Below are 26,387 nucleotides of genomic sequence, written 5' to 3'. Positions count from 1 at the left end.
GGCTAAACAAGCTGTGGTATACAATTGTAATGGAATATTGTGCTATAAGAAATGACATACAGGATGATTTCAGAGAAACCTGGACTTACATGAATTGATGCATAGTGAAGTAAACAGAACCAAAACAATGTACCCAGTAACGGCAATATTGCTCAGTGAAGAACTGTGAATGCTTTAAGTTATTCTCAGCAATACAATGATCCAAGACAGCTCCAAAGGACTAATGAAGCATACTATCCCACTCTAGAGAAAAAATTGATTTTCTTTGAATACAGATGGAAGCATATTACTTTCACTTTCATTTTTTTATTCCAGTCTTCTTAAACAAAATAACTAATATGGAAATGTTTTACATAATTGCACATGTGTAACATATCTGATTGCTTACTGTATCAGGAAGGGATAGAATTTGGAACTCAAAACTTTAAATAAAAACGTTCAAAATTATCTCTTCTTGATTTATTTCCCAGGTCAGTTGTTTTTCCAATGAGATAGTTCGCATTTTTTTCTATATTTTTCATTTGTTTGACTTCATTTTACTGTTTCTTGATGTCTCATGGTCATTAGTTCCCACTTACCCAATTCTAATTTTTAAGGAATTATTTTCTTCAGTGAACTTTTGTACCTCTTTTTTCAAATTTGGCCAAATCTACTTTTTATTTCTTCGGTGAATATTTGTATTTCTTTTTCTATTTGGCCAGTTCTGATTTTTAAAGAGTACTCTTCAGTGGACTTTTGTGCTTCTTTTATCATTTGATCAATTCTGTTTTTAAGGGTTAATCCTCAGTATGTTTTCGTGTGTGCCTATTTTACCAAGCTTTTGAGTCTCTCCAAAATTTTCTTGCTTCACTCTCATTACTTTTCCTATTTTTTTCCTCTTTTATTTGATCTTTAAAACTACTTTGGAGCTTTTTCAGGAATTGGGTTTGTGTCCCTTTCACGTTTGTCTATGACTCTTTGCTTATAGCAGTTTTGACAATTTTCTCCTTCTGAGCTTGCATCTTGATCTTTCCTGTCACCATAATAACTTATTATGGTCTGGTTCTTTTTTGTTGTTTGCTCATTTTTCCAGCCTATTTCTAGGCTTTTGCTTTTATGTTAAAGTTGGTCTCTGCTCTTGGAGTGGAAGAAGAACTGTTCCAAGTTTCAGATTTTCATGCAGAATCTAGGTGGGGGTCTAAGTTTTCAGTGCTTCCAAGATGGTATGATCTAAGCAGAGGTGTGGTCACTGCTCTCCTGGCATATGCTCTGGTTTCTACCCAGAAAGAAATCTTGTTCCCCTGCAGCCACAAATGCTGGCACTCCTGTTGGCCCAGGAACTGTGGCCAGGTCCCCTCCTCCCTACAGCTTTAAGTGCTAGTGCTTTCTTCACCCTGGGACTACATCCTGGAAGCGTGTACGTGTAATGCAACAGGGTCCTGAATTCAGCACCAGGAAAGAGTCCCTTGTAATCTTTCTCTGACCACTTGTCCAACCCACTTACCATCTCTGTGCTGAAAGCTTCCAAAGCTGTCGCTACATCTCATGCAGCCATCTCCAAAGCCTGCTGTTGACACTGCTGGAGAGTACCCTGTACTGTGCTCTAAGCTTGACTACCACCTGGTTTGACAGACTTTTCTGCCAACCTCCTACATTGTCTTGGACTAGAAAATTGTTTTCTGTTGGTTTTGCCACTCTAGAATTCAATCTTAGGCACTAAAGTTGTCTACAGGGGAATTTGGAAGAGCTCAGGTGAGTTTCTGCCTTTACTCCACCATCTTGGCTCTGCTCCAAAATGCAGACTGAACTAATGATTCCCAAGGCCCTTTATAACTCCAATACCCATGACGAGTTCTTCTACAAGACAGTCAGGAAGACCAGAAGTCAAATCCACTCTTCATTATTTACTGGTTGTGTGACTCCATGCAAATCACTTCACTTCTCTCTGCCTCTATTCCTCCCATCTGTAAAACAGAATAATAATACTAATAACATCTACTTTCTCTGGCTGCTGTGAGGCTAACGTGAGGTCTTTGTAATGAGCTTTGTAAACTTAAAAGCACCAGTAAATTTCAGCTACTGCTATTGTGACATCAGACATACATGCCGGTGTTAGCAAATAAGAAAATAAAAGGACCATGTATAAGATTCTGGAGGAATTAATAGGACTTGGCAACATGCTCCCCACACCCTGTCACAAGCAGAACAGCATCTATCAGGTTTTGCTTCAGGTCTAACCCCATCTGAAGGCATCAGTGTAAGAACTGAAAACTCTGCAGTTGAGGACTAAGAAAATACGCCATTAGCTCAATTTATTCAATATCAATAATTAAATCTATAGTAATCAATGAAAGGAAGGACAAATAGGTTTTCATGTAAAAACACCAATTTTATTCTGCACATTCTCTGTCTTCAAAAACGCAACTCACCACAGGGGCCAGAATTTCAATTAGCATAAAAAAGTGGTCTGTATAAAAGTGACAATAAAAGAGGCCATAATATGGCCTCAATTTTCCCACAGGAATGAATAAATCATAGGAAGGCTGAGATGTGCAAGTTTCCCACTAGCCCTTAAAGGCTGGCTGTCCTTTCCATCCACAGTTAGGACTTTAGGAATGGATTCTGTTTCATTTCACCATGAGTCAAATCATGATGAGAATAGTTCTCCAGCTCCTCTTTTCCCTGGGATAGCTGAAGTCCCTTTGGCACTGCTACATGCTCACAGAAGACATGGACATCTCACTGGACAAGCAGACACAGACAGGCAGGGGGAAGAGGCCAGAGGCCCTACCCTGAGAGGTAGAGCTTTCTGGGGGAGTGTACTATTGCTCTGGCTGAGGGCTGTGGTGCAGCATGGCACTTACTGGGCAGGCAGGCAGGCAGGCTAGGAGACTGAGGCACAGGTATCCCAGCTTCTCTGACCAAGGAGTGGGGCCAAGGACAGGGCTGGGATCGGGCTTTGATGTGAAACCCCAATATGTTGTCTTTCTCTGATTCTCCTTTTCTGTCTAAGCAAGGTTTCCTCCACACCAGCTCTCCCTGGAAAAACCCACAAGCAGAACTAACTTTCCAGGACGGACAATGGCCACTTCTCATTGTTTTGAGTCCTTAATGCTGAGGGTGGGGTCTCCTTGTGGCTCTTTCTCAAGGGATTGCAGCTCCCCATTCATTTCCTGCAATGGGTGGTAAGCATACTCTCCATCCAGGCGCCTCCTGGATGCTCTGGAGCCAAGGACAAAAGTCACATTAGCAGCAGCACTGAGTAGCAGCAAGAGGCCCAGGGCCAACGTGAGAGATAGCCAGGCTGTCCTAAGGAAAAGAAGACAGATCAAGACAATGGTTACAGGAGCTCCTCTCCCTTTCTTCCATTTATTTTCCTTCTCCAGAGTGTGAAATATAAACAGAGGATGAGCTGGCCTTGAAGCCTCTGGGTTCCACTTTGCTTCCTGGGTCCCTAAGTCAGACATGGCACATAGAGAATTACAAATGTCCCCCTCTGAAGCAGGCAACCTACTTCCCTATACTGCTAAACAAAACACTCTTAGGTCCAGCTCCTTCTGAGCCAGGCTTGTCAATCAGGTTCTATGCACCAGGGAATTTGGAAATTGATGCCTCTCACTTTAAACAGTCAGCCCCCTCCTAGTCTTTTCATTTTAAAGAGCTGAATGGAGGTGTCCCACAATCTGGGTCATCAGTGGACCTCATGGCATTGCCTGCAGGGCTGGGCCTCTTTCCACTGCCATATTCTCATGGGCTCTTGCCATGATGAAGAATCACTGGCACCTACACCCAGGCCTATGGCATCCCACTGGGAAAGGAATGACTGTTCTTGGTCAGGAGTCAGGAGGAAACATACAACCTATGAGACCTTCCTTCTCCCTCCTCCCCACCCTCCTTAGAGATCCCAGTGGTGCACAGCTGCAACCACCCTGGACTTTCAGGCCTGGGCATTGGCAGAGAAGGAGCCCACTCACCCACTGCTTCTACACAGTAAACTCTTTTGGAACCAGACCTGTGATTTCATCTACAAAGGCAACTCACAGTAAGAAAATGCCCTCCACCAGTGTAGATCAGCATCTACTCTACTATTACTTGCCTGGGACACTGAGAGATTAAGTGCCTTACCCAGAGGGACAGAGCCAGTATGTGTCAGAGACCAAACTTGAAACTAGGACATGATGACCTGAAAGCCAGCTCTGTCCACTGCACACTAGCTACTTCTACAAGCCAATCCACTTTCTAGGTGTGGTGGTGCAGATTTCTATTCCCAGCTACTAGGAAGGCTGGAGTTGACAGAGTTCCTGAGCTTCAGAGTTCTAAGCCAATGAGACACCCACTCTAAGTTCAGTATTACTAAGGTACCCTGAGGGTAGAGGGCTCCAATATTTCCTATAGAGGGGTGAACCAGTCCAAGTTGTAAGTGGAGTAAGCCAAAGCTCCTGTGCTAATGGAAGTGAGCCCAGGTCTGTGAGTACCCTCATCCCTCCAGCTTTGGCAAGATATGGAGACTCAGTCTTACCAAGTAAAAAGGAAATAAAAGCCAACCTACTTGGTGAAGTAGAGGTGTTCTTCATTCCTTTTTCGTACCATGGAAGGTGCAAGACACTGGCCAACTGTGAAATATCCCCCATCCCAAAGGTAAGTTGAGAGGCATGAGGAGAATGCCCTTCCCTCCATCATTACCCTCCCCTTCCAACTCTCTAAAGAAAGCTGTACCTTGGGAGAGGATGTCCTGCACAGTGGAGGTAAGGTTGCAGTAGCCAGTCTTGGGGTCATAGGGACATGAGCTCTCACACATGCAAGCATGCTGGCAACTTGGGCCGTACCAACCCAAGGGACACACTGAAGAGAGGGCGGAGGAGAGTAAAGACACAGCACAGAGACCACCTTTCTGCATGTCTGTATCCCAAGCTGCTTCCTTTATCCTCCAAGTCAATAAACAACAGAGCTGAGAGAAACACTCCAGGGTTCTAGTACTGCTATAGAGAGAGGAGGGTGGAGAGTGAAGACTAGGCAGAAATGAATGGAGCTAGGTGTCAGCACATTCCATCTTCATTTCTTTAAACCAGTTTTCAGCAGCCTCTCAGAAGGTTTAAGCGCTAGGCTCTATAGTACTGTCACAGGTGTATCTCTTATGGTTTCCCTATTCTCTTATTCTAGGTCCTACCCAATTTCTCTTGCTTCTAGAGGCTGGAGGCTGCAGTCCTTCCTCAGCACAGGTATCTCCTTGGAAGGCAGGTGCAGTTTCCTTGAATAGGGTCATAACCAGCTCCATTCTGGCACCGGCACTTCGGAGTGGCATTTGGCACAGGAGGCTCTCCTGTCTGCTCACCTATCTGATAAGTAATCAGTCAGGGTTCTACTGACAACACATGTGACCCAACCTCTACCACTCAGGCCAATCTCATTCACCAGGGCCTGCCTCTCTCGTTGAGTAATCCTGTAGCATGAGGTCTGGAGGTGGAACGAGTGGGAATATGAAGGAATCATTCATTGGAAGTGTGGGAGAAGGTGGAGATGGACAAGGCTTCAGAGGACCTGTTCCCTGAAGAAGACGTTTCATAAAGACGTCGGGGCAGCCCCGAGGACAAGAACCCAGGTATACTAAAGAGCGATGGTTTGGGTGGGAATGAAGCAAAGGAAGGACAACCCCACCCCGCCTTCCCCCACGAAGGGCAGCAAAACTCCGGGGTGACCAGACTCCCGCCCCTCCCAGGATCCCGCCTACCCTTGTTACTGGGTCGGCCCACGTGCAAGAAACAGAACCAGCCGAACCTGTCACGTCCCCCGGTCGTCGAGCTGACATCGCAGTCACAAACTTGCCAAATGAGCTTGCACGGGCAGGTATCCGAACGTTCAACGTGGGGCCGGGCTAGGAGCAGCCTAAAGGAGCCCGGCCAGGGCGCAGCGGGGCGCGCCGCGGGGGCCAGCTCTCGTGCGGACGGCTCCCGTTTCGGACCGGCCGGCAGTCCCGGGGCAGACGCGGCCGAAGCCCGGGGTAGGGAAGCAGCAGGTCGTCATTCAGGGAGTCCCTGGGGGGACACGACGGGGTCACGGAGGGGCCCCAGGGACGGAGGAGCCCCGACAGGGAGGCCGGCGTGGGAGGGGGCCGCGCGCGGGGAAGCCGGCGTGGGAGGGGGCCGCGCGTGGGGAAGCCGGCGTGGGAGGGGGCCGCGGCCCCAGCGGGAAATACCGAGAACCCGGTCCCGCCCTGGCCCAGGGTAACGGCACTCACCCCGTGCTCAGCCCGAGACTCCGGGGCACCGCCAGGAGCCAGCCCAGCAGCGCCAGGAGAGCCTGGCGCCAACGACCTACGGAGGCCGCCATGCTGGACGCTGGCCATCGGTCACGTGAGCAGAGCCCACGTGACATCACTCCCGGCCCGTCGGCCCGGAGCCTCTCTCAAGTCTGGAGGGGCGGGGCCGGCCTCGGGCTCGCCCCGCCCTCTGTCGTAGATCTCGCGAGATGTCAGTCAGCGTGGGATTTGGGACGTTTCCAAGTGCGTGACGTGTCTTCGGTCAGCCAGTCAGTCAGTCAGTAAACCTCTCCGTGGGTCTGTCCTTGTCTGGTCAACAGGCATTTTTAAACAGCGCTAGACACCAGGGAGACCAGAGCGATAAAAGGCCCAAGCCGTCCGCGGCCTCAGGCCGCTCGTATTGTAAGGGGCAGACGGGCGCGGAGGCGCCGAGAGCCCCGAGTCTAGCGCGGGAAGCGCCGCGGGAACGGACGTCCGCGTCACGCAGGGGACGTGCGGGGCCCGAGGTCATCTCGGGACAGCCCCGCCCCCCCGTGGGCCGGCACCGCCCTCCCCACGCGGCTTTCCCGCCTCCTGGCTTCTGCCCACGTCCTTCCGGCCTAACCAGCTGTTCCCGAAGGAGCCCACCTGCTTCCCACCTCCAGCCTCCGCGCTTTTGCTGGAGCCTTTCCTCCCGCCGCGCCCTCTGTGCCCCTGCCCTATCCCTGCAGCTGCTCAGCTTTTCCAATGCCTTCTTTTTGAGCCTCAGCTCACGTGTCATTTCCCCTGTAAAGTTCTGTCCACGCGTCCCCCACGAGCCCCGGGGAACCCAACTGTGTCCCCTGCCCTCAAGATGTAGGGGTAACTCGGCCTGCAAGTTGTCTGTGGGACACGTGGGTGGGGAACGATGAGTAGGAAGGGGCTGTGAAGGGGCATCGCACGGACACACAGACAGACACAGACACACATATACACCCACACACATACACATGCAGATACACATAAACACACACATACATATACACACAAACACACACATGCCCACAGACACACACCCTTTTGTGGTTTTTTATAGGTATTATAATTCTCCTAAAAGATTGTCAATTCAGGATAAGAATTTTGGAAGCTGGGATGTAGTTTAATGGTTGCCATTTATTGAGAAAAGTCATTGCTCCACCGGGGGGAGATCCTGGTGCCTCTGTTTTTTCCGAGATACATGGTTGGTTGTTGTCCTTCGTCTTGGAAGAGGACTAAAATGACATCACCATTGTAAAGTGAAGTTTCAGTGTGTCCCACTGTGGCTGATCAGACCAGTAGGAGCTCAGAATGCTCCACCACAGGTTGGGCACAGATAGTCCGTGTGAATATTGGGAGGGATATCCCAGATCTGGACATCCTGTGTTTACTTCGTGCTGTCCCAATTCTGCTTTGCTCAAAGAGCACAGCGCCCTTTCTGATGTGGGCACACCATGCTGAGTGATCCTGTGCCAGTGTCTCCCATGGTGCACAGTGAAGTCCAAAGTTCTGGAGAGAGACCTTGAGAGTGTCCTTGTAAAGTTTCTTCTGGTCACCATGTGATCACCTGCCCCATGCAAGTTCTCCATAAAATAGTCTTTTTGGCAAGCATGCATTTTGCATTCGAAGAACAACGTGGCCAGCCCATCAGAGTTGTGGTCTCTGAAGCATAGTTTGAATGTTTGGAAGCTCAGGTGGAGCAAGGACTTCAGTGTCTGGTACCTTATCCTACCAGGTGATCCTCAGAATCTTCCTAAGACAGTTCAAGTGGAAGCGATTCAGCCTCCTGGCATGGTGCTGGTAGACTGTCCATGTTTCACAAGCATACGATAATGAGATCAGCACAATGGTTCTGTAGACTTTGGGTTTGGTAGTCAATCTAACACTTCTCTCCCAAACCTTTCTTCAGAGCCTCCCAAACACTAGAGTCCTCCTTAATAAGCTGATCCTTCACCTGGAAGATCCTTCACCTGAAAGCCAGTATGGCTTCAGAAAGGGCCAACAAATAGTTGATATGGTGTTTGCTGCCTGACAACTCCAGGAGAAATGCCAGGAGCAGAACAGAGGTCTGTACACAACGTTTGTCGATCTGACCAAGGCCTTTGACACTGTTAGTCATGAGGGCTTATAGAAAATTATGTCAAAATTTTGTTGTCTAGAGAATTTCATGATGGCATGTTTGCCTGGGTTCTGGATAATGCACAAAGCTCTCATGCCTTCCCAGTCCCCAGTGGAGTGAAACAGGGCTGCGTGCTTGCTCCCATGCTTTTTAACATGATGTTTTCAGCCATGTTGACAAATGCTTTCAATGAGAATGAACATGGCATCAACATCAACTACCGTACTGATGGTAAGTTCTTCAATTTGAAAAGGTTACAAGCCAAGACCAAAGTGGAGGGAGTGTTGGTGCATGATTTTCCAGGTACATATTGGTTTGATGAGTAGAAACTCTTGCCAGACCTTTTGATGCCAATATGCACTTGTTGTGTTTGTCCTTCATTCTGGAAGAGGACTGTGACATCAACATGATGATGTGACTTACAGCTGACTTTGATTTGCGTGAGGGAGGGGGCTGTGCAAGGTCACTAACCTCACTTTCTGTACTTAGCCCTTCGTGGAAACACTGCCCACTTTTTTTAATATTAGTTTGTTGGTTCCATAAGTCTCATCATGTTTTTTTTAAAGGTAGCCAACAATGGTTTTGGTTAGGTGTGGGTTCTGGGACTTTTGGACAAAGTTGGACTTGTCTGGAGAAAGAAGACTTACTTTACCGTCAAAATTAAAGATCGCAAAGACCTCTCATATTTTTAATACCACTACCATCTGCTGCCCCTCAAACATGTGTCATAGGATCATAGGTCTTGAGTTAGAAGGGACATTGGAAGTCATTTAGTCCAACCCCTTCATTTTAAGAGGAGGAAATTCAGGTTTGGGGGGGGGAGGGCAGGCAAACAGCAGATCATGGTAAATAGTAAGCATCAGAGGTGAGATTTGAACCCCTGTCTTCAAACTCCAGAAGGATTGAAGGTCTTCTGGCATATTTATAGTTTCCAAACCACAGTTTTAGTTACGATTCAGCTTTGTTTAGAACAACTTGTGAGCTCAGGTTTCTTCTTTTAGAGGACTTTATTTTGGCTGCTGAAATAACTTAAGCTTCCATCATTCATTACTTTTAGCCTGTGGTGAAAACCTGGTGTATTCCTGGCTTGAAAGCAGAATCAAAATTCTGCATTAATTGGTTGGGATTCAGTCCTATAAGTCCAAACTTATTTGCCTATCTTGTCAAATTTTAGTTTTCAGTATAAACATGAAAAAGCCTCTAGATTATATGCAAATGCTGTGTGTATATTAGATTGTGACCCTCTGATTTCCCAAAAATCAATAAGATGAAAAATCAGTCTAATTATATAAATTGTCAAGAGCATTTCTCTAGATTCTACACTTTTAAGAGGGATATGAAGAGGGTTTAGAGATCTATAAATGTGATTAAAAGGAGTACAACACCTTAAGTGTAAGGACAAAAAATCCTAGAATTTATTGAACCTAAAAAGAGGAAGATAATGTTTTAGTTCTGGTTCTCATTTATAGAAGATGGTGACCAACTATTTTTTATCTTGCCTTATATGTAACAGGATTTAAATTAAAATGAGTAATAACTAAGGGAAGTGTTGAAATCTCCTAAGGAGGTCACTCACTAAAGAATAACTTTTTATCATTTGGTGATGGCTTAAGTCTAATCCATCATGGAAGAAAATTGAAAGGACTTTAAAGGTATCTTTGGATACTCTGGAATCTGATTCTCAAACACCTAATAGCTACTGGCTGTGAATGACCAGTCCCAGAGACAGCACATGGACACATCCTATGACTCCTGCCTGGTCCATAGGAGACATAACAGATTTGAGAACTTCAGCCACAGACATTCAGATGTACTTTCATTATATATGGATTTGAATTTGGTACTTGAAGACGCATTCTTGAGTAAAAGTGCTATTCCTGGAGTATTATTATCAGAGAAGCTTAAATTTCCCACATTGAAAATAACAGAGCAATTGACACCCAAACACACTTTTTCATATTACTATGGAATCTGTATTGTGTAGGTTCTGAAAGCACAGGCGTTTTATAAATTTCTGCCTTCATCCAAAATAACAATGAAAAAACCACGCTACTAATTGAATGCAAATTTAATTTATTAGTCTAGACATATGCCTCTATAAAATGGATTATCCCTAAAGATAGCTACACAGATTGTGGAAACAGAGGGGCTGAGCTGTGGAAGACTATTAAATAATATTTAGGCTCCCCAAAAGAGATCAGCAGCAGAGCAGAGTATGAATAAGTCTTTAAATTCGTGCTTGGTAAGTCCATTGAGATAAGAGTCCTTATTGGTGGATGTTGTAAATAATAATTTATAATTTAAAATCAGACACCATAATTATGAAACCAAAAGGACTGTGAGAAGGAGATGTTCTGGAAGGCTCTCTCAGTATAATACTTTTAACTATGATCATTGTGCTATCATATTCCTGCTATTACCACATCCACATTTACCTATTTATCATACCATATGTGATGTCTTCTAGTCTGAGATAGTATGGGGGAAAGCGGGGTGGAGATTTGTAAAGCCTAAGAATCCCTAGCCTCTGAATTTCCTGGTATGGGATGGCTGGAATTTACATTTCCATGTAAGCTTTGTGTGAAAAGCAATACTTATTCATCCTTATATCTCCCCTAACACCTACCACATTTCCCTGCACATAAAAGGTGCTTAATATTGGTTGAATCCAACTGACTTTGATTATTCCTGGGGATCATTCATGAAATCATTTTACTGGATACAATTAATATTGTTACTCTGCTTCTCCTTCTCTCTTTACTAGCTTCTATTTAGAATAACACAAGGTTTTTCTAATCTGTTGGCTGTACTTGGCTGATCTCTTTCCTTAGAAATATATGCAAACTCAGGACCCGATGAACCATATTACAAAAAGGATTATCAGGTATGGAGTCATCCATTTTAGTCGGTGGTTGGTTGTTGTAAGGCATTAATGAGACTTATTGATGGTTGGTGAATTTTCCGCAAAGTAATAAAGAAAGCCACCCAAGGAAGCAACTGCTGCTGCTGTGTTCAGGGAAGAACACCCACCTGGGGAGAAAGAATCTTGTTAGGCAGCACTTCAGACATGCTTTTCGTTGTTACTGAGGGTTATCGTAGTTATACATTGATATCATCACTCATTTTTTCAGCTTCAGGTATGGACATTTAACTTCATGTGGGAACAATGCCTTATCTTATTTAGAAGAGTTTTTCATCTTCAACTGCATAACGTCTTTATTCATTTAAACATTTTCCCTAGGTTGTGATGGAGTCAAGTCTGCTCTCCCATTTTACATAAAGAGGGAGTAGGAGTCCAGACTCATGCAGAAATGCATAGAACAAAGGTTGCTTACTCCTCTATCTCAATCTTACATCTTTTCTTCTGTTTCCATAATACTAAATGAACTTATGTGTTTAAAAGATACAAGATATTAAGGGTCCTAATGCAAGAAGATAAATGTAACCTCATAGATATTCATGAGTCTCGGTGGGAAAATCTTTTACAAGATCATGGCTATGCATGCACACACACTTTTAAAAAACAAACAAGTAAAGGAGGGGTAGCATTGTATATTAAGGATATATATTCCTGTGAAGAAACCTAGAACCCAAAGGGAGAAGGTATGATGAAGAGTATTTGAATGGAAGTCAAAGGATGGAAAAACAGAAGGAATTTTTGTTATTTGAATATACTCTGGTCTATCTGAACATAAAGAAGAAATGAGTAAGGAGTTTGGGGAGTAGATCACAAACCTGGCACAGAATTATACTAGAGTGATGAGAGACTTCAGTCATCCAAACATATGTTGGAGCTATCATGCTATGAAAAGAAAGTCAGCTATTATCTTCTTGACTTGCCTGATTGATCATTTCATCCTTCAAAAGCTAACAAGGAAAAATTCTATTCTGCATCTTATTTTCTCTAATGGAGAGAGGAAGTGGTTGCTGGGGTGGAAACAATGGGAACATTAGGGGAAATCACCACTCATTCCTAGAGTTTTAATAGATGAGAGAAAAATCTAGGTGTAGCTTGACAATGTAGGTTTTTAAAAAAGCAGATTTCAGAGAGCTCAGGGAAAAGATAGGTAGGATGCCAAGAAGCAAAATACTGCTGGGGAAGTTAAACCAGAAGAAATCAAGGAGGCTGAAGAATGAAATTCTGAAATCACAGAGGAACACCATCATGTCAGAAACATTTGAAAGATCATGGAAAATGGGAGATGTACCACAAGATTGGGAAAAGAACAAGTATTTGCCCTACTTTTTTAAAACTCTAACCCAGTGAATTTTATTTTGCTTCCTGGGAAAACTCTAGAATGGATCACTAAAGAGATGGTTAGCAAACCTCTAGAAAGGTGATTACAAAAAAGTAGTTTGTCTTCATCAAGAACAAGTCACATCAGACTATCTGCATTTACTTTTTTGAAAGAATTATTAAATAGGTAGATGAGTGGGCATAGTTTACCTGGAGTTCAGCAAAATTCTTGATTAAATATTTCATACTATTTTATAGACAATGGAGTGATATGAATTAGACAATAATATAACCAGATGGATTTAGAACTTGTTGGATGGCAGACTCAAAGAGCATTTGGAAATAGTTTCACACAAGGATATGCTGGAGCCAATTCTACCTAGCTTGTAAGACCTGGTTGTTAAATTTTCATGGTGAGAATTTGCAACTCATAAAGATGCAATCAGTTCAAGTCCAAACTTTATGTATTGTTTTGTAGATTATCTAGTTTTGAGAAAGTGTTAATGATGTAGATTAAACTTAAAAGTATGTGAATCCATTTTTTTTTCCTGGAAAACCTGATTGTTAAACATTTAAGCACAATCTTAGTTCAAGGTCACCATAGCAGGTTTCTAGTGCAGTAGTCCAATTATCTGTGCTTGAGCCTATGCTGTTCAATATCTTTATTAATAACTTCAATAAAGAAATAGAGACTATAGTCACCATATTTAGAGATGACACCAAAATGAGATGGATGGTAGAGTTGGGATGCAAAAGGTTCTTGACAGGCTAGAGCATTGAGCTAAAGCTAATAAGATGAAATTCAGTAAGGATAAATGTAAAGTCTTCTACTTGGGTACCAAAAAATCAACCTCCACAAATGTAATTTGGGGACAGTTAGAGAGCAGTTGTTCTGAAAAGGATCTGGGTGTTTTAGTGGATTGTAAGCTCAATATGAGTCAAAAACAGGATGGAGCAGCCCAAAAAGCTAATGCAATCTTGGGCAACATTAAGAGGGGCAGAGATCCTTGAATATGGAGGTGAGAATCCTACTGAATCTGTCCTTTTCAGATCTCATTTGAAGTAATGTATTTCAGCTCTATGTAACAGATTTTAAGAAGGACATTGATTAGTTAGAGAGTATCCAGAGAAGCCCAACAAGAATGGCGAAGGGCCTAACTCCATGACACATGAAGACTGGCTTAAGGAACTGAGCATGCCTAGCCTAGAGAAAAAAAGAATTGGGATGGAGGACATGGTATCTATCATATCTGTTTGAAGAACTGTGATTGTGTTTGTCCTTTGTTCTCAAAGAGGACCATGACATCAAGGTGATGACCTGACTTGCAGTTGACTTTGATTTGAGTGAGGGAGGGCTGTGCAAGGTCACCAACCTCGCTTTCTTCTCCTGAGCCATCTGGGATCAGTGGCCTTCTATTCATCAGGATGGCTGGAGATGGCCTAGGATGCAATGTGAGACCTTGGCCTTTTCAGGCTTAGGTTATATCACAATCTTACTTTGAGTGAGATACACCCATTCAATGAACAGGCTTCTTTAAGTTACTCAAGGGATGTCCCCTTTAATAAAAAAAAAAAAATCAAACTGATATGCAGGAGGGAAAAGACTTGTTCTACTTGGCCCCAGAGGGCAGAACCAGAAGCAGTGGATGCAAGTTCCAAAGAGGCAAATGTAGGCTTAATGTCAAGAAAAACTACTGCACAAGCTGGTGGATCACCCCTCCTTGGAAGTCATTAAGCACAGTCTAGATGACCACTTGCCAGGTATATTAAAATAGAGATTCTTTGATGCAGGGATGGATTAGATGACCAACAAGAATTGAGGTCTTGAAAAGATCTAGATTTGGCTCACTTTTTTTAGCTGCTCTGACCACTAAAAGCAAGTCTTTCTTAGAGGAATACTGACTAAGAAAACCAAACAGGGCCCTATATTGCTCTCTGCTTGAACTTAAAACCTGAAAATGAATTGCTAAGAAATGAAAAAAAAAACCCACTGCATCAGATTGTTAGAGAAATAGGAAACTGCAGCAAGTATTTAGATTAAGCCTATGATATCACAACTGTTCTTATTATTTTTTGCTATGTATTCATCCCCAAGTCTTTCATTCTTAAGTCTTCTGAACTGCCTGACACTGATGACAGTCTTCCCTCTATTTCCCCCCTCTAAATGTACTCTAAATGTTTATTTTTCAGAAGTTCAAACACAACATACATATGCATATATGTATATATATATGACAAATTATATTATTTTTCTTAGTGAAATTTGATGTATATGTGCATGAGGAGACGGCATGTACAGTATTTGGTTGGTTATCTTCATGCACTTGAAATACACACTATTTGTTTTCAAGAATTTTACCTTCAGGGTGATTGTCTCTCATTAATGGTTGGTTTCCAACGACAACTAGTGAGAGAAGAAATAGGGGGAAATATCATGAATGTGTGCAATTCTTTTCTTTTCCTCCATTCTCATCTCCATCATTCCCAACTTGTTGTAGGAAACTTCTTGCATTTTTTCACTTGTAAAATGTGCTTGCTCTTATGGTCTTCCTCTCCTGACTATGACCTTATAATGCTATGTAAATGTGGAGGATTATTATATCTTCTTGCTTTGGTTCTAGAATATCTTTTTATTCTGGCTCAGTTTTCCCTCTTCCTTAAAATTCTTCCTTATTATCAACTCCGTTCACAACCTCCATTTGAATGATTTCAGCTTAGAAACTCCACTGAGCCTTGAGCTCAGTTCCTTTCTTCTCAGAAAGTGCTTCTCTTTTCACAATATTTTGTCTTATCTGTCCCTTGGGTAGAAATTATGGATACCCAGCATAGAGGCAGGTCTCTGGTTTGATATTCATGAAGGCCTTACTGCACTATTAGCAGTCAATAAGAATTTATGATGAGTAGTCATCATCATTCGCCAAGTAAATCTTTGTCTCAAAAGTTGCTCACTTGCGATGATCACTTGTTCTTCTTAAATGTGAGTTCTAGAGACTAGAACCCTAATGTTGAACTTACTATTTCTTGTTCTCAGTAGTTGAGTATAGGCCTACACTCACTTAATGTCTTTAATTCATTCCCCATAAAGATGATGTTAAGAGAAAGGGCATTAAAGAGGGGTATTCCATGGGAACAATGTTAGAAATGGGTGATTTGTCCAGCACTATTAGAGCAGGATTTTGTGATTTAGCAGTGGGGTTTGGTTATAATTGTCATTGATGTTATTGTGAAAAATTAGCTGGGACTACCCTATATAGGGTGGAATAGCTATCTGTGCCTCATCTTCTCTGTGTATCCAGGAGATGTGTATTCCATTTCCCACCATGGAACTAAGACTACCTCTGATGTCAAGATGTGAGTGTGACAGAAACAGCTTTACTGTTTTCTTCAGAATTCAGAAGAGGACCTGCCTCCTTCACTGTCTTTTATTATATTTACAGAAAACCATTCTCTCTGCTTGGTTTTCAAAAATATAACAAAGAGGAGACCAGTATGGTGGAAGGCAGTGTAACTGACAACTGGGTCCCACAGACTATCTAATTTATATCTCAAGAACACAGTGGATAATTCATGTATCTGACTCCCAAAAAGGTCTTTATGCAGTCTGTATAATATTGGCCTTTGAAGTAGTTTACTAGATCCCATTTGGTGAGCTTTGCATATTTTAGCCCTTATCTCCAGACCTTCTGTTTATTGTGTGTTTAAATGCAAATCTCCGTAGCCCTTACTAATCACCGGCTTCCCTTGCTCTTAATAGCTCTACCTGTTCAACACAACACACGCACATTTCCTCACTCACCCAATCAACTGTTTGAGGAAATGGCATTTGATATTTCTAAGGAATCCAAGGGCCTAATGTAATGCTACAACCTCATCTGATGGAATATGCCAGATTGCATGTCATCTTCTCTAACTCCTCAACTTTTCTACCTCAGTGGCAGTCAGCTTTACTTACAAATCTTCCAATAGCATCCTTCCTCAGAATTCTGCCAGCTGAGAATAGTCTTAATCCAATGGATCTTGTAGAAATCTGAGTACCCAGAAAATCCACAGAGCATAACTGAGGAAAAGAAGATAGGATTAGTCATTTTTCTAATCTGCTGGGTGTCTTTGACAGTCCTTCCCATAACCTGCCTCTATTTCCATTTTCATGCCTTCTATGTTCCCAGGGCTCAGTTGTGTTTGTCCTTCGTTCTCGAAGAGGACCATGACATCAAGATGATGACATGACTTGCAGTTGACTTTGATTTGAGGGAGAGAGGGCTGTGCAAAGTCTTATCACATTCCCAGGGCTCAATACCAATCTGAGCAATACTGAATCTATTGAGCCTCTGGGACTCCTGGCTGGTAGGGAAGACTACATCTTTGCTACAGCCACAGGAGGCACAGCCTAGTTCAACTTTCATTTTAGCATCACTTCCCCCATTTCAGTCAATGTTGGATGGAATTCAGAGGTTCTCTGTGTGATGAAAGGTCCTGATGAGATTTGGATTTCCAAGCTAAAAAACCTCTAATACTTGGATTTACTTTATCCCTGACACCAAGGGCTTTCGATGCTTGTCAGTTAAAAGTTCTCTTATCCTTTCAGTAGTTTAGGGGAGCAGGGCTGTGACAAAGACAGAATGTGTGTGTACAAGTTTGTGACTTTATTTGGTCAAGGAAGGTAATTTGCACTTATCTGTAGAATGGAAGGCAATTCATACTATATATCATGAAGAAACTTTTATTTTGGAACGAGAATCCATTTTTTTCTATTTTCAAGTTCAATTCCAGCATGTTAGCGCAGAAGATGTCCATGTAGTATTTTGACTGGCGGAATAGACCACTTGAGCATCCTTTCTAAGGAACAGACAACCAGAGAGCGTTGAAACGATCTTCGCTAGTAGCAATGGGTGGTGGTTCTTATATGCAAAAGTTACAGTTTTGAGATAGGTTTTTAAACTATCAATATATTTAAGGTGAAACCTATTGTTTGGATTCCTTCAGTAAGAAGTCTCCCCAGTTATTTCATCAGTACCTGTAGTGTTATTTAAAAATAACCCTTTTAGTCTTTTGGAAAAAACAGCTACAGCAGGGTCTGAGAGACCATTAGTTCAAAAACCAAGATGCCATCCACTCACCTATTTATTTCCATTCTGATATTATCAAAAGCAAAAAGCTAGCTCTTCCTATGCCAAGGAGGTTCTTGAATTTTTAATAGTATTTTAAAACATTCACTGGGCTCTTAGTTATTGACAGCTCTCTCCACCTCCAATTTTGGATCAGAAACATCTGACCAAGATTCAGAGAAACAGGAAGGCAAGGAGGCTTTATTTTTTTTAACAGCTAGTTAAAACAGTGGTAGAGAGATCCTTGTTCAATGGGAAAATACAAATAATAATAAATAAATTCATGCATTAAGCTGGAAACCCCTTGTGCCTAGAAAGAGAGCAAGATGCCTTATAGATTAGGGGGAAAATACATGTATTGAATTACATATTAAAGGGACAATTATATTTGTCATTCTCTGATTTTCTTTATCCTTATTAAAACACTTGTCCAGTGTGTGGTGCTGCTAGCCTGCTTTCTGGTCCTCGGAAGTGACCTACTGGCACTCACCATTTTCGCTATTAGGAAATAGAAGAGCTGCTTAATCAGTTCCTCACCACTTCTTCCGGATGTAGTCATAATACCCATGCAGTAGTCAGTGATTCTGCAGGGCTGTCCACTCTTCTCCCTGAGGAGCAAGCAGTTCCAAGGTGTTATATGGGAAAAGCAATGAATGAAGTTCAGGAGAGCTCTAGGCCTGGCCATGCTGCCACAGACCTTTGTTACCATTACAGAAATTAGATCTAGGCTTGAACAGTGCATGGAAATGGCAGCAAGTTCTATGAGAAGAGTTTGTACGGGAAGGGTTTAATACTTTTCTATCCAGGGAAGAAAAAAAAAGGACAGCAAAACTCACTTGGTTCCTAGTAACCGTGTCATGCAAGAATCACTTAATTTTGTTGGAAAAGGATTGGAGTTGTCAAACTTGGAGTAGATCATAGAACTGTTTGTGTGGCTCCATGAATGAGGAAGCTTCCAAAAATCTGGATGTAGAGTCTCTTGGAAGTCTGGCATGGTTGAAAGAATAAGATTTGATCAGGGACACAGTAAGAGGGAGTAATTTTGTTTAACCTTTGGCAAATCAAAGCCCTTCCTCTTCTGTCTCCTTCCTTCCCCTGTCTTTCCCTCATTCCTTTTCCTCTAAGATTACTTTCCATTTACACGTCTTTTATGTACATAATTATTTGGGGCAGCTAGGTGAAACAATGGACTGAGTCCTGGGCCTGAAATCCAGAAGACATGCGTTCAAATCCCTCCTCAGACACTAGTTCTGTGACCCTGGGCCAGTCAGTTAACCTCTCTGTTGGCCACAGTTCTCTCCTCTGTAAATGGGGATAGTACAGCTCTTCTCTGTTGTGTGGAACAAATGAAACAATATTTTAAAGTGCTTAGTATAGTATCTGGCACATAGTGGGCACTATGTAAATGTTAGCTTGTTTGATTATTATTTTTGAATGTTGTAACCTCCATTAGCAAGTTAGCTCCTTGAATTATGAGATGACATCTTTTGCCTTTTTTTGCATCCCCAATACAAAGGCCTTGTGTCCAGTGCCTGGCACACAGTAAGCACTTCATAAATGCTTCTTGCCAGACTGACAATGGCTTCTCACAGAATCACAGAATTTGAGAACTGGGAGGACTTCAGTAACCACATAATCCAACACATATTGGTCTCAGAATTGCATTTCTACCCATAGATGTTCTAAATATTCCTGTCCCATACCCAGATTTTTTATAAGATCATATATCCTACTAGGATCAAAAATCATAACTCTGGAACTATCAGTGACCTCAGAGACCAGCTGGTTCAACTTCCACAACTTTACAGAGGTGGAAACTGAGGCCCAGGTAGGTTAACTGACTTCTCCAAGATCACACAAGCACTAAGTGCTAGAGTCAGGATGTGAACTTAAGGCCTCTGCCCCCAGAGTCTATGCTTTTTCCATGGCACCTTCATGTATCACCCTGAAGGCTTGAGACTTATGGACAACACTAGCCCATCAAAATATGAGGCTGATATCAATCAGGAAATATAATTCTCATCAATAAGAAGAAGTTCTTAATGGGCACATTAAGTCCTAGAGAATATCATTACTAAGGAATGTTTAATTTTTAAAAAAATACAAAGGAGGTACTCTTGTTAGGAAGTGAGGGTTCCTTACACATACCACAGTTAGAACGTTTACTCAGGGTGATGTTAACTATCATGACATTAAATGCTGGGCTTCCAACATGGGTCCATTTCTCCAGGTAGGGACCGGGATCAACCAGAGGGATATTTTAATATCTGAAGCGATTTTGAGGGGAGAAGATTTCTACTACTGTATCTCAGGCAAGTATTAAGCTCCTGGTGATGTGTCAAGGGGCTGGATGGCTATTTATCCACTCAGTTCTGTAGGTTTGCTATGATCATTCAAGCATGGAGGCTAGACCAGTTTGTCTAGGAAATAAACTCTAGAATGGTAAAATATTTTCAAATCCTGTGTTACCAAAGAAATTCTGTCTTCACCCATCTTACCTTTTAAGTATTTGAAGTCAACAATTTTGAGAAAAACTTTGGCTTTGGCGATGATTATTGACAACCTTTTTAGTATCTCCTCAACGCTTAAGGTCAGGGATTTCAGGTGGGAGTCATGGACCCATTTTTTCAGGACTCCAGTTAGCTGTACTGTGAAGGAATAGGGCAGGCCTGTGAATCAGATCTTGCTCCATAGGTGTGCCTTGGTTCTCCCTATTCAGAGAAATGTCTCTGAGTCTCATTCCTACTTATTATTAGGCAAAAACTACTTTCCCTAAAATTTCACCATTATTGTTCTAAGTCTGTCCTCCAGGCAGGAGGCACCAATCCCCACCCCAGTTTACAGCTCAGTCTCTCAGTTGGTCTAAAGACAAGAGGGATGGGGGGGCTAGAACCAAGGGAAGTTCATCTCTTAACTTTTTCTGTTATGACCTATAGCAAGTCCTTTTCTCCATTCCAAAAATTTTCCAAGAAATTAGTACCCTTATTTCTTCAGAACACTGCTGGGAAAATCAGTGAAGTTACATATTGGAAGCTTATGACTGACTTTTGTAAATTTGAGCAATAGAATCTCTAGAGAGCTGAAGGATGAAATGACCATAGTAGGAGAACTGAACTCCATTTTTTTCAGAAGTTGAAAAAAAATATATCATTGCTATGTATCCCTGGATAAGTAAAGAAAATCAAATTAGATAGTTTTCAAGGTTGCTGGTGTTTCTCATTCTCCATAGAAAAAGTTATTGAACATAATCAAGAAACTCCTATCATGTTCCCACTTTTCTTGACAAAGACCTTGACCAACCAGCAGAGTCTGCTGAGAGAACATTCCCTTTCCTCTTGGAGCCCCTATTCTGGGTTCTTCATGTGAATAGTTTTTCTTTTTAATCCCATCTTGTTAAGCCGTTAGTACAATTCTGAAAAAAAGAAAATGAGCCATAGAGACTGCTTATCCCTCTCTTTTCAGTTGGTCTACAGTATTCTTTAAGAAGCCATGTTTTAGATTTTTATTTCTTTGCTATTCCTTAAAATTCCTTATATTTTTAAAAAATTAAAGGAAGCAAAGCCAAGGTCACCAAATGATCAAAAGGCATATATCTTCCCTAAGTTTCAAAATTTAAACGTTCCAATTCAGATCTCTTCTGTCCCCACGATTTACCATCAATAGAAAGTGTGAAACTAATTTCAGTTGCTAGCCAATCTGTGTAAAAAACAAAGTCACCCTACCTTTTAGCATCAAAAATCCCACCAAGGAATCCAGATTAAATTCCCTATATCTCTTCTCCACGTAGGAGGTGGCTTTCTCCAGGGCAGAAAGGATCACTTTCCCCATGGCAACCTTGGTCTCTGAGGCATCTGAATTTTGGAAAGACAGGGGTGGTAACAGCAGCATTAGCAGCAGCAGCCCCAGTAAGTACATGTCTCAGTCCCCTCCACTCAGCCTAGTGGTTTGCAGCAGTTCCTGTGCCTACTATCCTCCTTTAACTACCCACTCCCTTGCTCCTCACTGGTCAAAAGGAGGAGCAAAGATTTCTACTATCCTAGACAAGCTGATGAATACCAACTCTGTCCTCTAGGGCAGCTGGTTTGGAATGGGTCTTAAGTAGTGAGTAAAGGGTTATACAAAAAGTATGTTGGGTATGACTTTGACTGTAGCTTAGGACCCCAGGGTGAGGGAAGGGGAGAAGGTCAATTGACTGGATTAAGTAGTAGCCCTGTTTAGGAATACATTATTGTCACAGGATTTGGGAATCCTTAGGCATAGTCTAATGAGGTAAGAGTAGAAAGCTTATTCCCTCCCAACATTCATGTTGTGTAGTCTCTTCTGACCAGATGATTTCTAGGTCCTTTCAGAAGCATATCCTAGAATTGTACTCCTGAAGTCTCAGACAGGTCTTCCCTTGACTTCCCTGAGTTCAATTATCCACTTTATAAAGATGGCTCTCAAATCTATATATCCAGCTTTGTCTCCTGAACTCTATTCCTACATTTCTAGCTGCCTACTGGGCACCTCCAGTGGCCTTTCATACCCAATGTATCCAAAATGATATGTATCTTCCTCAACTACAGTTATTTCTCCTACAAATTTCCCTATTTCTTTTAAGGCAACAGTCATTCTCCATTCATCCAGGTTTGTAACTTTGGAGTTATCCCTGACTCTTCCCTGTCCTTTACCAGCTATTTCGAATCAAGCTTTGTTTATTCTGTTTCAACAATATTTCTCACATCACGTCCCCACTCCCAGTCCACATGGCCACCCACTACCCTAATTCAGGTTCTTATCACTTTTCATTTCTTTTCTAACACTGAGTCTTTTAAATAGTTTTCTGTTCCCAACCTCCCCCCCCCCCATCCCATTCTCCATACAACTGTCAAAATAATCCTCCTATGGGACCAGTCTGACCATGTGTAGCAGGCTGTTGTCAGACCTGTACATGACAAGTGAGGGAGCAAGTCCTGTGGCACAGATAGAATATCCAAATTTCTAAAGGGGAAGTCTGTAAGCTGCTGCATAGCAAAAACTTTGCTCCATCATAGGCAACTAAAACACAAGTTTCTTTGATCTAATCATAGCAAAGGGCTTTGGTGAGGTGGAGGAAAACCCTCCCAGTAGTTTTGAAACCTTTGCTCAATCAGTCTTCTGCTACAGAAAGAGTCCAAGTAGCACTCCAAACAAGGACAGTTTTCAAAGTTAATTTACTCTTCATTTGGTTATTTTCTTTATGAAACAGAACTTACGGGTGCTGTCAAAAGGATGTTTTCATTCTGTGTTTGTTTAGCTGGGCAGAATTCCTTTCCCTTTTAGTCTAATGATCTTCCAGAGAAAGGTAATTTCTCCTCTCCAGCAACACAGATAAAGAAGGGATAGTTGGAAAGAGTTAGTTGGAAGCTTTTAAGTTTTCAATATGTATAGTTTTCTTTTCTGCATTTTAATCTGAATACTCACAGAGAAGAGATGGAAAACAGCTTTTCCTCTCTCCTTATCTATAGATTTATTGCATTGAAAAGCAAGAAGGGAACTCAACTTGTGTTTCAAATTCATTAGTCACTATCTTTCTGAATGTGGACTTCCAAAGTATGATGTAGATATGCTGAATTTGCTATAAGAGTTTTCCTGAATGTACTCCCTTGGTATTGTTCAAGTTGATCAATCAATAAGCATTTACTAAATGCCTACTATGTGCCAGACACTCTGATAGGTGCTGGGGATATAATGACAAAAAAATGAAACAATGTGCTTTCTCAGGTAGCATTCTATCAGGGAACCTAAGAGATACATACAGAAATATACAGACAAAGAATAACATAAATGTATACAAAGTATAACATGAGTACGTACAAAACAAGTATAAGTCTTTAATGAAGGAGAACACCCTCAGGAAGGACATCAGGAAAGGCTTCTTGGAGGAGGTGGTGCTTGAGCTCTAAAGGTCTAGAAGGAAGGTATTGAGGTAGAGGAGAGGAGGGAGGATATTCCAAGTATGAGACAGGGCAAAAATGAGAAATGAAATATCATAGGTGAGGGACAGAAAGAATTCCATTTTGGTTGAACCATAGAATGTAGGAAGAAGAGTCATATATAATAAGGTAGAAAAGATTGAGGTCTAGTTATAAAGATCATCAAAAGCCAGAGGATTTTATATTTCATTCTAAAGGTAATAGGGAGGCACTTTTAATTTATTGAATAAAAAGGTTATTTGATCAGAACTGCACTTAAGGGAAATCACATTGGCAGTTGTGTGGAGGATTGATTGGGGGAAGCAAGGGAGACAAAATAGGAAGCCATTGCAATGGTCCAAGTGAGAGGTAATGAGGGAAATGAGGGAAACTGGTAATGAAAGAAAGAGCACAGCATCCAGCTGTGCCTGAGTCAGACCACCCAAAATCAGCTGAGACAGATCTAGGCTGGTGAATCATGAATTGCCCAAGAGGGGATGAGGCCGAGATATTTGGATAGACAGCCCACAAGGAAACCACTCAGAGGCACAAGCCTCTCCAAAGAAACAAAAAGGAGAACAATAGGTTGGGGGTGCAAAAACAGAGAAATTCAAAAAGGACAAGTTAAAAGAGCAAGCAAAACACCAAAAACATTAAAAGAAAACATACTCACTATGCAAGCAAAATAAGCTAATCTCAAAGACAAGAAGCATAAGGACAACTTAAGTCTTCCCAAAGAGCACGACAAAACAAAAATCTCAACATTGCAATGAAGAAAATAATAGAAGAGAACTGCCTAGGACATCTGAACACAGAAAATGAAATTCTAATTGGAAGAATTCACAGGTTGGCTCCAAAGGAGAAAAAAAACAAGACTAAAAACTCCAAAACACATAGTGGTTAAATTTAACAATTCAATTCAGAAACAATAAGTCCTACAAGCAATCAGGAAAAGAGATCTTCCAATACAAAGGAAAGGACAGTCAAAGAACCCAAGACTTATCTTTCACCCACTAGAAAGAGTAGGAAATGGGGGAAAAAATGTATTCTAAAGAGCAATGGAGTTAAAGATGCAGCCCAGGGGGACCTATCCTGCAAATCTGAATTTAACTATGCAGGAAAAAAACCATGATTATTCAATAATAAAGAAAAGTTTGAAAAAAATTTTTAGAAAGTAAACCACAACTAAAGAGATTATTAGTTTCTTGAATACTCCAAACAGCAGGAATGGAAGAGGAGTAATAAATGCAGCTGTCAAGGACAGCAACAGAGTGACAGCCAAAAGACTGGGAAGAGACTTCTTTTTAAATTTATGCAAGGAGATAGAGTAAAGGCAGAAATCTCAAAGTGGTAACAGAGAAAAGATGTCCAGGGGGGGATTATGGACTGAACATGGTGACACCCTGACTACTGGTGAATCCATGCTACATTACATCATGGGCCGGTACATGAAAGAGAAGGGAGAAAAGGGAGAGAGAAAATGGGTGATGTGCTAGAATCCAATCCAGGGCTCCATTGTTTGTACTTCATTTTTCAGAGAGGACAAATGACACCACAGGGTGATGGCTTGACTTGCTTGTGAATTGTGTTCAAATGAGGCAGAGTTGTGCAAAGTCATTATCCTCACTCTCCCTTCCAGAGTCATTGAAGTCCAGTGGCAAGACAAAAGTTGGAATGATGGCCCAGGATATAGAGGGTGACTTTGGAATCTTCAGCGTTTGCTTAAGCTCTAAGTGCTTCATAGCATTTGCTTCAGCTGCTTTCCTGGCCATTGGAACAAATTGTTCTCATCTACCCATTCTGCTGGGAGAAGCCTTCACATCCTTGGGGTAGACGTCCTTCTAAATGAGTGATGGTTTGAGGCCTGTCAGTTTCCTTTAACCAGCAGTCTACCAACATGGTTTTACCAGAGTGTGGCCACTGCACATGCTACAGCTTCTTGAAGTCACAGGAATTATCCTTTTGCAAAAGCTAATTGATGTCACCTAGCCTATTAATGATATTGGAAAGATCATTGGTCAGAAGAATATTGGGGCAGTAGGGCAGTTAGGTGGTGCAGTGGATAAAGCACCAGTACAGGAGTCAGGAGGACCTGAGTTCAAATCTCACCTCAGACACTTGACACTCACTAGCTGTGTGACCTTGGGCAAGTCACTTAACCCCAATTGCTTCATCCTGGGTCATCTCCAGTCATCCTGATGAATATTCTGGTCACTAGATTCAGATGGCTCTGGAGGAGAAGTGAGGCTGGTGACCTGCACAGCCCTCCCTCACTCAAAAAAACAAAGTCAAGTGCAAGTCATGTCATTATTTCTCTGATGGCGTGGTCTTCTTCAGCAACAAAGGAAGAACACACACAACTAAATTGGGACAGTAACCTCTAGTTAGATGGTATTGGGGAGATCATAATTCAATGATATGGGGGAAAGGAAAATACTGTGGATGGGAGCTCAGAAGCAATATAATTAGACACAACACCTCAAAGTTACAGCTAGAATCCCAAAGAGAAGTAGTGGCTGAGTTCTGGAGACACAAATTGCCAGAGGAGTTGGGGCTAAGAGAGTGAGCTTTAAGCATATGAGTGCCTAGCAACTAGGTCCCAGTAACAGGGGAGCAACTGCTTTTCAAAAGTGGCATATTGAGTGGCCACATCAAGGACCCTGAAGCCCAACAGTTAGAAACTGAACAGTAAATTGAACTATCCACCTTTAAGTGCCTTCCAAAGGCTCCACTTAACCTGGTCTTCATGGAAAGAGAACCACAG

At 42.1% G+C, this 26,387-nt stretch overlaps 2 protein-coding genes across 14 annotated transcripts; both read right to left on the bottom strand.

Annotated features, from left to right (window-relative positions):
• Positions 1–764: 764 nt before the first annotated feature.
• Positions 765–6,692, bottom strand: LOC140503926 (N-acetylglucosamine-1-phosphodiester alpha-N-acetylglucosaminidase-like). 11 transcript variants are annotated; one of them, XR_011966923.1, is made up of 6 exons: positions 5,708–5,806; positions 5,147–5,315; positions 4,696–4,821; positions 4,529–4,592; positions 2,844–3,288; positions 765–1,943 (listed from the first exon to the last, which is right to left on the bottom strand). XR_011966923.1 is itself a non-coding variant. In XM_072608346.1 (6 exons), the coding sequence occupies exons 4-6, from the start codon at positions 4,874–4,876 to the stop codon at positions 3,072–3,074; spliced, it is 462 nt and encodes a 153-aa protein (XP_072464447.1). In that variant the 5' UTR covers positions 4,877–4,958; positions 5,147–5,315; positions 5,708–6,011; positions 6,215–6,347; the 3' UTR covers positions 2,348–3,071. The 11 variants fall into 11 exon arrangements, 10 of the variants coding, with proteins under 10 accessions (XP_072464447.1, XP_072464484.1, XP_072464506.1 ...); XM_072608346.1 differs by lacking the exon at positions 765–1,943 and adding an exon at positions 6,215–6,347 and having other exon boundaries at positions 2,348–3,288; positions 4,696–4,958; positions 5,708–6,011; XM_072608383.1 differs by lacking the exons at positions 765–1,943; positions 5,147–5,315 and adding an exon at positions 6,215–6,692 and having other exon boundaries at positions 2,348–3,288; positions 5,755–6,011.
• Positions 6,693–10,404: 3,712 nt separating this feature from the next.
• LOC140503909 (UPF0764 protein C16orf89 homolog) lies at positions 10,405–21,693 on the bottom strand. Of its 3 annotated transcripts, XM_072608309.1 has the most exons (8): positions 21,413–21,692; positions 20,189–20,338; positions 18,527–18,677; positions 18,181–18,298; positions 17,286–17,421; positions 16,538–16,642; positions 14,945–14,989; positions 10,405–11,378 (listed from the first exon to the last, which is right to left on the bottom strand). In XM_072608309.1, the coding sequence occupies exons 1-8, from the start codon at positions 21,603–21,605 to the stop codon at positions 11,278–11,280; spliced, it is 999 nt and encodes a 332-aa protein (XP_072464410.1). In that variant the 5' UTR covers positions 21,606–21,692; the 3' UTR covers positions 10,405–11,277. The 3 variants fall into 3 exon arrangements, with proteins under 3 accessions (XP_072464410.1, XP_072464417.1, XP_072464427.1); XM_072608316.1 differs by lacking the exon at positions 14,945–14,989 and having other exon boundaries at positions 21,413–21,693; XM_072608326.1 differs by lacking the exon at positions 20,189–20,338 and having other exon boundaries at positions 21,413–21,693.
• Between the last annotated feature and the right edge of the window lie 4,694 nt (positions 21,694–26,387).

This window comes from Notamacropus eugenii, chromosome 1 (genome assembly GCF_028372415.1).
Source record: "Notamacropus eugenii isolate mMacEug1 chromosome 1, mMacEug1.pri_v2, whole genome shotgun sequence".
Taxonomy (NCBI): Eukaryota; Metazoa; Chordata; class Mammalia; order Diprotodontia; family Macropodidae; genus Notamacropus; species Notamacropus eugenii.
Note: the sequence above shows the minus strand (reverse complement) of the source record. Positions and strands in the feature narration are given on the sequence as shown.

What these genes read in the sequence shown, in the direction of transcription:
- LOC140503926 (XM_072608346.1), bottom strand. Translation starts at nt 4,876, where the DNA reads ATGCAGAAAGGTGGTCTCTGTGCTGTGTCTTTACTCTCCTCCGCCCTC. An exon ending in GCAGGACATCCTCTCCCAAG is followed by an intron (nt 4,593 to 4,695) that starts GTACAGCTTTCT and finishes GATATTTCACAG; the next exon opens with TTGGCCAGTGTCTTGCACCT. An exon ending in GAACACCTCTACTTCACCAA is followed by an intron (nt 3,289 to 4,528) that starts GTAGGTTGGCTT and finishes TCTTTTCCTTAG; the next exon opens with GACAGCCTGGCTATCTCTCA.
- LOC140503909 (XM_072608309.1), bottom strand. Translation starts at nt 21,605, where the DNA reads ATGTACTTACTGGGGCTGCTGCTGCTAATGCTGCTGTTACCACCCCTG. An exon ending in GGGATTTTTGATGCTAAAAG is followed by an intron (nt 20,339 to 21,412) that starts GTAGGGTGACTT and finishes ATTCCTTCACAG; the next exon opens with TACAGCTAACTGGAGTCCTG. An exon ending in GAGAGACAATCACCCTGAAG is followed by an intron (nt 11,379 to 14,944) that starts GTAAAATTCTTG and finishes CTTTCTCCCCAG; the next exon opens with GTGGGTGTTCTTCCCTGAAC.